The sequence below is a fragment of the Protopterus annectens genome, chromosome 5.part0, assembly GCF_019279795.1.
Source record: "Protopterus annectens isolate FY-2018-M chromosome 5.part0, PAN1.0, whole genome shotgun sequence".
In the NCBI taxonomy this organism is placed as follows: domain Eukaryota; kingdom Metazoa; phylum Chordata; order Ceratodontiformes; family Protopteridae; genus Protopterus; species Protopterus annectens.
Genome location: NC_056735.1, coordinates 1,407,151,190 through 1,407,163,512, shown reverse-complemented (window position 1 = coordinate 1,407,163,512; position 12,323 = coordinate 1,407,151,190). Strand labels below are relative to the sequence as shown.

At 46.3% G+C, this 12,323-nt stretch overlaps 1 protein-coding gene across 3 annotated transcripts in view; it reads right to left on the bottom strand.

Annotated features, from left to right (window-relative positions):
- Positions 1 to 12,323, bottom strand: part of TMCO3 (transmembrane and coiled-coil domains 3) — an 876,118-nt gene that overhangs the window by 209,597 nt on the left and 654,198 nt on the right. For 2 of the 3 annotated variants that reach the window (XM_044071216.1, XM_044071215.1), the window contains exon 11: positions 10,754 to 10,833. The exons of the other annotated variant lie outside the window; for it this stretch is intronic. In XM_044071216.1, the coding sequence (XP_043927151.1) occupies positions 10,754 to 10,833 (80 nt within the window). The remainder of the gene's footprint in view (positions 1 to 10,753; positions 10,834 to 12,323) is intronic. 3 annotated transcript variants of the gene reach the window in all.

Genomic DNA, 12,323 nt, shown 5'->3' with positions numbered 1-12,323 from the left:
TGGGTGGGTGGTATGCCCAGGAGGTGTTTGGGAGATTTGGGGTAACCCACGAAGGGGACAGAGTATCCTCTGGATATGATCTGAAGCACCCAGCAGTATGTTGTTATGGACTCCCATGCCACTTGGTGCAAGGACAATCGTCCCCCGACTGCCTCCAGAGCAGAGCAGTTGGGCAACCCCTCAGGGTTGCTGCCCGGGTCTGTCCGAGAAAGGTTCTCGAGACCCAAAATTCCTTGGACCCCCTCTGCCTCTGGGCCAGCGTCCATTCTGTCCTCCCTGCCTCTGGGGGAAGAAGAGCCCTGAGTGTCCCGGGAATACTGTGACTTCCGGAACCACATCTTCTTTTTCCCTCTCTGGTTATGGGAAAAAGACCTTTGAGGGTTAGAGAAGCTGATCCTGATGGCAGACAGTGTTTTCCCGTCCTTCTCACTCTGGACTAATGTCTCTTTGATGGTCTTACCAAAGAGTGTAGAGCCGTCATAACGGGCAATGGCAAAGGACACCTTGAAGGGTTCAGAGAATTGACGTAACCTGAGCCAGGCATTGCGCCGCATGGACACGCCGCCATGACACCCAGCCGCCCTAGCCACTCCTTCCATAGCATGTGAAAGGAGTCGCATGGATGTGTTAGATACTGCTTTTAAAGTGGCCATCCTCGCGGAGAATGAAGCCTTGTCCTCCTGTGACATGGACTTCGGGGGAGACTCCTCCAGCTCCTTTACCAGGTCGTGTTGGGAGTCTGGTGACATGGGCCAGGTAGTTCAGCACCCTAATCGAAAAGGTGTAAACCCACTTCCCTAGGCAGTCCATCATCCGTGACACTTGGTCAGGAGGATGGACTGAGGAACTCTCCTCAGCAAGCTCCTTCTTAGTGGCTGCTACTACCACCATAGTGTCTATGAGGGAGCCCTTGTTACATGCTGGTCTGTCTATGGGGGGGGGGGGGGTTAAAATCTTATCTGGTCTTTTTTGGGATAGTTTCCATGGTGTCTGGTTCCTTTCATGCCCGCAAAGGATCCGTGGGAGGGAACACACAGGAAGTAGATGGGCCTGTGCCGAAAGCCTCCAGGAACATGGACTCATCGGAAGGTTTGGGGTCAGACCAACTTCCCCACTGGTGCAGGATTTCCATAATGTCTCCCCAAAGGAGACATCCTCGAGAGGTGACTTAGGGGAACCTTCTCTATCATCCAAGTTAGTGTCCTCGGTGATGTACGCGGGGGAGTCCAAGTGCCTTCTCTTACACGTATGCTTGCGAGGTACCTCTCCAGTGGGGCTCTCCGGGAGGAGCTCGCAAGCCACTTGATGTCCTTCAAGGATGCAACTGCAGTCCTAACATATGGGTTGTCCTGCCTCAGGCAGCCCTTCGGTCGGCCGGATTCCAAAGTCTGGGTCCGGCGTCGGCTGATGTCGCCCTTTCCCCGACATCAGAGTGCCTGGGGTATAAAAGCGTCAGCCGACGCCATCTTCTCCAGTCTTTCTTGCCGCGCGGCGCCCGAAGCAGAAGCAGTTTGCAAGTGCCGGTCGGCCAGCTCCTGTGTTTTCAGCTACTGAAGTCTTCAAAAAAGCTAAGTACCCCGTTGGGGACCTTTTCTTGCCTCAGCCGATGCGATAAAACTGTAAAAGTTAATAATTGTTTAACTTGTGGGAAACAAATACCTCATAAGGATTCCACTCTTACTGCTTACCCTGCCTAGGCCCAGAACACAACGTCTCGGCCTGTACAGCCTGTGCTTCTTTCAATAAACGCACTCTTAGGCGTCGGTCGGAGTTTGCACAGGATTATTTTGGGGAAGATTTCTGTTATATCATGCCGTCGGAGCTTCCGACAGCACATTTACCTAAAAAACGGAAGGATAAGGACCGACACCCGCTGTCTCGGCCGACACCACGCTTAGGCCTACCGCGAGTGTCTCAGTCTCTTCTGAGCCGGTTTCACAACTGCTACAGACCGACGACACCGCCCCACCGGTTACTTCGGTACCGGAGGCCAGCTCGGTGCCGGTTTCTGTTCTCCCCTCTGAGACCGTAGCCCAGGATATTTCTGACACCATTTCAGTGGATAAGACTACTCCAGCACGTGGGGCTGCCAGGCCTCCAGTGTCTATGTCCATTAAGGCCTACACACGTGCTAAGGCTGCCAAACAGGTTAAGTCTCTCTCTCCAAGATCTGCTTCTCTGGGATCCACTTCTGGTTCTCAAATTTTAAGTTTAGCTGAGGACCTTATTTCTTTAATTAGGGGTTCTCAGCCACATCCAGATAGAGGCTCTCAGCCGCCTTTTGTCAAAAGGTCTAGGGTTGAGCAGGTAGATCCCCAGTCCTCCGATGAGGCCTCAGGTGATTCTGCACATTCGGACTACCAGGAGGAGGCCTTCCCGGCCTACGAGGATTCTGATGCGGAGGAATCCATTCCCTCTGCTTCTCCTTTTGAGGAATTTTCCTTTGGAGAAACGCTTCATTCCATGAGGGAACACTTCAAATGGCAAGGCCAAGAATACTCAGATTCAAGGAAAAGGTTAAGGGAATTTTTAAAGCTACCTCAGCATAGACCCTTAGCTATTCCTCCAGTTTTAAATGTTTTAGATGATGTGTACTTAGAATCTAGTGTTTTCCCTGACTCCCTCCCCACTGCTCCTGTCAAGCCAGACAGGTACTACAGGGTCCCAGACACACATCAATTTCTGTACAAGGGCCATACTGCTGACCCTGAAACTATTTCTCAGGGGCCTAAAGGGGTTTCCTCCACTACTGCTAAGAATCCACTTCCTTCGGAAAGAGATTCTAGGGCTTTAGAAAGGTGGGGCAAAAAAGTATATACATCTTCCACCCTTTCTATGCGAGCATTAAATTGTCAATTTCATATGATTCAGTATCAGGAATACATGTTGGATGACTTGCAAAAGAAATTGGCTTCCCTGAACCATTAGATAGAAAGGGGTTACAGGAATTGGTTCATAATACTCAGCAGGTTAGCAACCATTTCCTTCAGTGTGGATATGATGCATTGGAAGCTTCATGTAGAGCAGCAAAGACAGGTGCGGTCATACGCAGACATGCTTGGTTAAAGGAACAAACATTGCCAGACCATGTGAAAATTAAGCTTTTGGACGCACCACTAGAGAAACATAAGCTATTTGGTGCTACTGCACAAGAGGTTTTAAAGAAAATAGAGGAAAAGGCAAAATCAGTGCAAACAGTCAAAGATTTCCATCAGGTACAGCCTCCAAGATTCAGCAGGAATTGGCCTTCTAAGCACTGGTCCTTTCCAGACACAGACAAATTTCAGAGAGGCAAAAACAGACATGGCAGAGGTAGAGGGCAAGCTCGAGGCTCCTACAGAGGACGTCAATGGCAGCCTCCGAACCAGGGAGGTGGGGCAGGACCTTCCACTGCTCCGCAGGGACAATCTCAATGACTTGACTTTGACTCCGCCATCCAGGGCTCAATTAGAAGCACCTTTGGGCGGAAAATTATCTTTATTCTCACAAAACTGGCACAATATTACAAAGGACAAATGGATACTGGACATAATAGACAAAGGATACAGATTCCATTTTCATACACTACCAACAAGACATGGCAGGCCAAACCTGCCACCAAATCAAAGGGCAGAGGCACTCAAACAAATAACAAACCTACTTCAAATAAGAGCAATAGAGAAGGTTCCTTCTGCAGAACAAGGCCAAGGATTTATTCAAGACTGTTCCTTGTTCCAAGAAAAGAAAACCAATGGAGGCCCATTCTGGACTTGTCCGCACTGAATACTTACCTTATTGTGCCAAAATTCAAAATGCTGACTTTACAGCAACTCCTTCCCATGCTGGGCAAGGGGTCTTGGCTGGTAACTCTGGACCTCAAGGAGGCATACCTGCATGTCCCAATCAGACAAAGTTGCAGAAGATACCTCAGATTTCTTGCAGGCTCAGAGCATTATCAATTCTCAGCATTGCCCTTTGGCTTATCTACTGCGCCCAGGCTACTCGAGTATGGGCTATCCCTCTGGTAAAACAATGGGGACCGTAGACAGAGCAGAGGGGGTCTGGGTGGAGTCCGAGGGGTCATTGAGGGGTCTCAATCCAGTGGAGAGAACCCTTTCTACCACATCGAACACCGAAGGAGAGCGAACCTCCTGAGAAACCAATAAGGAGGCCAGTCTCCCTGTCTCCGATGAGAGAATCGGAGCTGTGCCCAAGGTGGATGGAGCTCCGAAGGAAGGAACCTGCCCCGACAAAATCAGAGCTGAAGAAAAAGGTTCCACTCCCTCGGATCTGACACCCAAGCTCCGGCTCTGAGAGCGGCTCGGATCCGAGCTGGTCAGATCCGATATGCTCCAGGCAGCTATCGGCATTGAGAAAGCAGGTAACGTCGGCTCTGTCCCCCTGAACAAAGCCAACCTCGGATCTGAATAATCCGAACCTGAAGATCGGATTGTAGAAGGAGATATAAGCTGGAAAAAAGTAACTGAACTTCCCCCTCCTCAGGGAGGGGCGGGGCTGGCAAGACCCCCATTTGGATCTCAGTACGGATAAACCTCATCATTTTATCCAGATCAATGTCAGACAAGGACCGGGTGGACCTCGACGAGGCCATGGACTCTGACCTGGTGGGTCGGGGCATCGTGACCCGAGAAGCTGAACATGTCTCCTCCGGCTCCGGGGAGAACCTTGGAGATTGGAGCCAAGGGGAGTCACGGATCCACGGCGTTTTAATAGGTGACGCAAGGTCTGGAGATCTCTTTTGCTTTTCCCTCACCTTCAACTCTCTCTCCTTCTCTCTACCCCTTTTCTGCTCCACTGCCACAAGCTTTTGTACAGGAGGTTGAGTCCCAGCCTGGGAGGGAGGAGAAGCCAGGGGAAGACAGGAAGGAGAGGCGGCCACAGCAGCCGCTGTGACCAAAGCCGGAGATGAGGAAACAGACTCTGAAGGGGGAAGAAGGCCTTTGAGGGCCAACTTGGCCTTCCTGTCTTTAATGGCATGGGGGGTTGAAGCCCGCACAAATACTGCAGTCCACACTCAGATGAGCCATGCCCCAGCATAAAACAAACAGAGGGTGGCCATCCGCAGGGGATAATTTATGGCCACACTCAGTGCAACGCTTGAAAACAAGCTTTTCAGCCATCCTGTCAGTAGAGAGAGAACTAAGAAAAAAAAACTGTTTCTTTCTAACTAGCACACACACACCCACTCACCACAGTCATACACAGAAAACACTGCGTGGGGAGGGAAAGCAAAAATCCACACAGCAATACAAAACTACTCTAACTACCCTAAAACACTACAACTCAATGCACCAAGCGAGGGGAGGAGAAAGGGCAACCTACACTAAAACTACCTAACAATTTTTTGTGAAAAAGAGACTATAAAAGGTTTTTACCCACTTGACAACGTTGGAGCTCAAGAGACATGATGGAAAGCTATTTGCGGCAAATGAGATCTGGGGATGGAAGGCAGTGGAGGTGTATTATGGGTAAGGGGAGGAGTTTGGAGCTCAAAGCAGATGCTAGTAAAAGTTGCCGGCGGATGCAATACGGATACGTAACCCACAGGTTGAAGACAAAATGAAGTAAACTACTTCAGATCTGGTCTTGGGTCCCCTGTCTTCTTTGTCACACAAAATAATTTGAAATAGGGTCCAGATCTTTGGTAATCTGGGGGGACCAGATGGATGACTTCTTCAGCAGCTTTTTTATTTCTGTGGCTCCTACTTTCCTCTGGGTGAAACATTGTGAATTCTTTTGTTATGTTTTGGGGATAGAAGGGAAAATGGTATGCAATAACCTCTAGACATTATACTTTGCACCCAGACTTATTTGGTAATGGCTATCCAGGGTTCTGGGTGTACAGATAAGCACCCCCCTTTCAATGGCTTTCAGAGTGCAACAGTCAGGCAATTCTTCAGGGAAGCTAAAAGGGCATCTTAGAGAAAGAAGCTCTGATATTGCAGGCTGCCTGTGGCATCTTCCATTAAAACATCTTCCTCTGCAGCGAGGGGATCTTTCTCCACAGGAGTCCAGGGAAGAACTCTGCATCTTTCTGAACCACCATCTTTCTGCCACCTCTCTGGTTCTGGGAGAATGACCTTTGAGGAGCTGAAAAATGGATTCCAAAGGCAGATAACATCTTCCCATCCTGTTCACTCCTAGATAGAGTGCCTTTCACCTTAGGACCAAACCATGTGGATCTATTAAACAGGGAACTGATGAATATAAGATGAAGAATTCCACAATGAACACGTACATAAATGCATGGAACTAGCCATACCCAACAGAACCAAGACGCTCTACTCCGAAAAAAGGAAGCCAATCTGGTGGTCCCCTGCCATTAATAAACTCTACAACAGAAGGAAGAAAATGTTGCAGAAAAAGGTGAAGTCCCAAGATTGGAAAAAACTCCCTTATTAGCCTCAACAAAAAGTTGAGATCCCTCATCAAAACCTCTAAAGCCAGCTATGAAGGCAGAATTGTGGCAGACACTAAAAGCTACCACAAAGCCTTCTATAGTTATATCAAGAATCTCCATGGCAATACCCAGGTTTGCTCTGAGTTACTGCACAATGGCACCTCCTATACTGAGCCAACAGATATTGCCAACATACTGGCCGACAGATTCAGTGCCAACTTTACCCCTCTTCTCCCCCTCAAAAGGACCCATCACAATACCGGAGGAATGCCAGGCACCCAGCATTACTGCAGCACAGGTTAAAGCTGCATTGTCCAAGGCCAAGAATACAGCTTCCATGGGACCCAATAAAATCCCTGGATGTGTTCTACATGAACTAAAAAGTGAACTGGCACCACATCTGTGTGCCCTGTTCAATCACAGCCTCACGTCATGCTTTGTCCCTACCGAGTGATGCACTGCTACAGTCATCCCTTTCCACAAAGGGGTAGCGACTACAGACCCTGGGAATTATTGCCCCATTAAACTGACGAGTCTGATATGTAAAGCTATGCAGCGCATCATCATGGACCTAATTAACAAGGATATAGGGAATCTCCAGACTCTAAATCCCACGTAATTTGGTTTTGTGAAAGGCAGATCATGCCTGCTCAACCTGGTTGACTTCTTTGAGTCAGTCACTAGAGCTGTGGATGAGGGCAAGGCAGTTCATACAGCCTACCACGATCTGGCCAAGGCCTTTGATACCATTCCCCACTCAGGAATTATTGATAAACTCACCAAACTAGGCATCAACCCCTATATCAGTAGGTGGGCTGCAAATTGGCTCACAGATAAAACCCACAGTGTGAAAGTAGCGGACTCCAAGTCAGACTGCTGACCAGTCACGAATGGAGTCCCACAGAGATCAGTCCTGGGTCCTCTCCTGTTTGGCATCTACTTCTCAGAAGTCCAGGCCAACACAGAGGGACTGTGGCTGACCAGGTTCGCAGACGACTGCAAGCTGGGAGCCATTATTAACTCCCCAAGTGATCTGGACATCCTACAGAAAGGCCTCACTGAGACCAATGACTGGTGTCGAAACCATGGCCTTAAGTTTAATGCCAAAAAATGCACGGTCATTCCCTTTGGGAAAAACTCAGTTCCCACTAATTACCACATCGATGGGAGCCCACTGAACACTGAAGGTGTTAAGAGATATGGGGACACAGGTTGACAGCAATTTCTCCTTCGACCACCACATTGCCACTGTGGTCAGAAAGCCCCTCTATGTGGCACATCTCATTACCAAGGGTTTTGCATCCAGGAAGAAAGCGGTCATCATCTCTCTCTACTTTTCTCTCATTAGGCCAATCATTGAGTATAATGCCCTACTTGGCATGTATCTCATTAGACACATGCAACAGCTGGAAAAGCCACAAAAGTACCTCACAAAGGGGATGCTAGGCCTTAAAAACATGTCCTATAGTGATGGACTCAAAAAACTCCAGCTATTCTCGGTCTCATATCGTCTACTAAGAGGCAGTCTCTGCTTGACTTACAAAGCCATGTCTGACTCAGCTGTGTTAGAAATGCTACATCGAAAGAAATTCCAATCCCTCTGCACCACATGCTCCAGAGACCTCAGCCTCATTACCACAATCAACAGAACATGCTGGAGGGACAGGTTCATAACCCAGAGACTGCCCATGCTCTGGAATAGACTTCTCATACATGTCAAGCAGAGCACCTCACTGGCCCTCTTCAAGAGAAATCTTGATGAGTGGATGGGAAATAGAAAGTTCACCCCGTGGATCACTCCAGTGGCTCTACTTGATAGAGGCACTGGCAACTAATGTAGGGGGGCACGATGCCAGGGCACTTCTATAGGCTAGGCTTGTAAAGGCTTCAGGGCCATTAGCCTAGTACACACCTGTGAACAAAATCAAAAAGGATCACTGCTTGATCGGTTCCCTCTGAAATCTCTTAATATGTGCCAGATAATTCAGAGACCTGAGGGCAAAGGTCACTGAGGCATAAACATGCTTCCCAAATCTGTCCGACACTGTGGACTCTCTGTGAGGGAGATGGACAGAAGAAATTTGCTCTGCGAGCTCTTAGTGGCTGCTGTAACCTCCACAGAATCCAGTGGGAGACACTTGCTCTATCCTTGAATGCAACAAGATATTTGTCAGGGCATTTGGGGATGCTCCAAGACATCCAGATCCTTCCAAGCCTGGTGGGAGAGATCTACCATCTCATCTGCCAGGGGGGACTACACAAGTTATAGCTACGTTGGCTGGAAAAACCCTGAGGAACACTTTCTCCTCTTGGGAAAGGGGATCGGAATACCAACCTCCTTTCTGTCTCAAATGTTCAAGTACTTCACCGAATGAGATTTTCTCAAGTGGTGACCTGGACCCTTCCCATTCATCAAAGTCAATACCTTCGGTTTAAGACTATTGTGAAGAGTCTAAATGCCTCTTCTTAAATGTCCGCTTCCAGGGGGCTATTTGATGGAAGGCTCAGATAGGACTCAAAAGTGCCAGCAGAGTCCTGAATGAGGAAAGTCTCAAGGCTTGATTCAACTGGCTGTCCCAATGGGACAGCATGAAAAGACCCAGCATCCACAGTAGACAGTTGAGGATGGAGTTGGAACCGAGAGAGGTAAGAATGTCTTTTCCACTGACATGCAGAAATCTCTCTCCACTACATCAAAAGCTGAAGCCATGGGAGAACACAGTGCACCAGATCTGTAGAAGCTTGTACAGGAGGGAACATCATCCCCACAGGCTCCAGCCACAATGCAGGGTTTGGAACCGAGCTGTCTAGTGCTGAGGGTCTAACAGGAAGTGATGGCTCCAAGAACATCAGAGTCAAGACTGGCCCCTGGATCCAGCACTGACACTATGGCTCTGAGACCCTTCTAGATTAGATAAAGTGGACCCATCTGGGTCAGAGAAGGTGCCAGAGTCATAGACGGCCAGGTCTTTGGATCCAGTACAGACAAGCTTGGAAGTCTCAGGTCCAATACCTCCAAAACCACCGGGAAGAATGGAGTAGGAGTCACAGGATGTGGTTGTACAGTAAATAGGCTCACAGACCTGATGGGAGACAGAGACAGAATAACACCCAAATGAATCTAAGTTCTGAGAAATTTTCTCATCCTACCTACATCCACTTCTGTCAGGCTCCTGTGTGATCTGAGGGAGGAGATACTGAAGGTGAAAGGGATATCATTCGCAGTGTGTCCTCCAGGAAATGAGAGGGCAGGCTCAAAGTCACTGCCTCTGGAGATAATTTGGATGAGGCTAGCATTGACCTAGACTTCGACCTGGTCAGATCCAAGGGAGCAGTCAAATCTGATGATTTTGATTCTGTCAGAGTTGGACCCAAAGAAATTGATGGATCTAACATTTTAGAAATTTTACTGGGATGAGCACACCCTGAAGAAGCTGAAGGAGGAGAATGATCAGAAGAATGCTTCCTCGATTATTTGCTTTTGTCCACTGCCTTTCCTGAGGATATTTGATGGATCTCCAGTGGCAGCAGAACAAGGAAAGAGACCTTTAAAAATCAATTTGTTCTCCTTTCTACCAGAGCTCTGTGATTAAACTAGTACAAATCTCACATTCAATGTTTAAATGTCCTGATCCTAGGCAATAATGCACTTGGAATGATTATCCAAGTTTTAAATTTTGTGCCCGCATGAAGAGCACTTATTAAAACCAGATAGCTTCTCTGACTTGACAAAAGATGGAAACAACCAGCAGAAAAATACGAGGGAATCTGCCAACTAAATATACCAGCAATGGTAAGAGAAATACCTAAAGGTAAAACTACAATAGTTATGGTAATCCAAGAAGTAGCAACAACAGGTAAAAGTCAGAGAAAGCAAGGGCACAAGACCCAATACTACACTGCCAAGAATAAAGAAAACTAAAAGTCATCAGAAAAGGAGTAAAGATAAATGCCTTTTTTGTGTGTAAATATAAAGGTGAGGAAGAAAGAGTTAGAGATTGGCCAAAAAGTATCAACAAGGTACTTGTTCACTATGACCTGCTCAAACTAACTGTGACCACATCTTATAGCTGAAGCTGGAAATGAGATCTGAGGAGAAGGAGGGGTAAGGGAAGGAGCCTGAACCTTGGAGCCTAAAGTCTATCAAAGTGTTAGAGGATGGATCTGACGTCAAATCAGAGACCCATTAGTTGAGGAACGGATGAAAAAGACATCAAATGCAAGAACATGAACCCTCTTTCTAAAGGTACAAGTCTTCACAGCTTCATCTAGTACAGTCCTTATAAAAATATACTTCTAATGATTCATCTATTTTTGTATTACAGCCTTATATAACTAAAGAGGTAAAAATACCTTCATTATCACCACTGCCAATGTCAGGAACACAAGGAATGTCAGTTCATAAATCACAAATGTAGGAAAAACATGAAGGCCTGCAAAGAAAGAAGGAAACAGCATATATCTTTAGCATCATCATAAACTATCTGGCAAAAACATACAGTATCACATTATTTCTAGTGGATTCCATTTCTCTCCTAAAGTTTACAACTGCATAATCTAATCTGATTATCCAAGAGGCGCCTCTACTTTTTGGGCCTTTTTCCCACCTTAATTTTTGACTTTGTCCAGATTTCTTGCTTTGAGAGACTGAGAGGTATGCCAGTCAAACAGAATAAAAACTGGTGCCTTCACAAACATAACCAAAGTACTTCCTTCTCACGTCCCACCCCACTATTAAGGAATATTTAGAAGTCATTGTTCGCAAATCTATATAAGCAGCCATATTCTAACTTTCCAAGTTAAAATCAACCAACCCTCAGGCTCTCTTACACTTGACCTGCTATTTTGAAAACTAGAATTACATTCAGGATGTATACTTTCTGGGTGTTTGTTAGTGTCGCTCGTCTATAAAATAGACGAGTCTTTGTGGGTTCTGCTTAAGCAGCTTTATTGTGTATAAACACATCGGAATTGAGGCTTAATAGCTTTAACTTAGATAAACTTATAAACAAACTATTACACTCGTACATGCTCACTCTCTGGCTGCAGCTAGCACGTGCTGGCTATTCATATGCACGTGCCGACCTTGAAACGGATCTTAAAGGTACAACATGCACACACTATTCTACATCCTCCCTCTGAGAAATAAGTCATGCAATCTTGATGACATTAACTGACATGCAATCAGTACAAATAATTCTTTGTCATGCAATCACCTAATTGTCTACTTAACCTCCATTACAGTTTTTTGTCTTCCTTAACCGTCCTTCTCAGACATTGTGTCTTTACTTAGTCATATTTCACATCCTATCATCCCCTGAATCTACAGAATATCTACATACAGTGTAACCTGAGGTTTCATACTATTGCACTATACTAGTTCTAAATCCCCAAGTGTATTTCACTTAGACTACTTGATCCTACACTGTCCTCTGATTACTGAGTCTTAACCATAATTCTACACTGCACACAGTCCTAGATGTTTTCCCAGAGATAAATTGATGCTGTGCTCACCTAGTGATGCTTACTCTTTGTTAACTGTAAACTCAAAATCTGTGTTGTATAGGCCAATCTTTGCTAGTTTCTTTCATTCTGTGCTATGTATTGTTTTAGATTTTATCCTTTTATTGTATTTGTTTTAGAATATATGTATGTTACTTCCTCAGATCTTTTCTCGGGTCTCCAGTGAAAATGGGCTTCTGGCTCAGCTGGACTAACCCGCTCAACAAATGTCAAATAAATAAATAAAATAAACACACAGAACTAAATACATATAAACAATTATATCCAGGTTGCTATGTATTTCACACTAGGTCTGGAAATACTATCAAATTGTGTGACATAGAAATTAGAGTCCGGTCTAGCAACTGGGACTGTCTGCTGAATGTTCAACTTTAGAGACATCAAGAGTCAAGAATGGAAG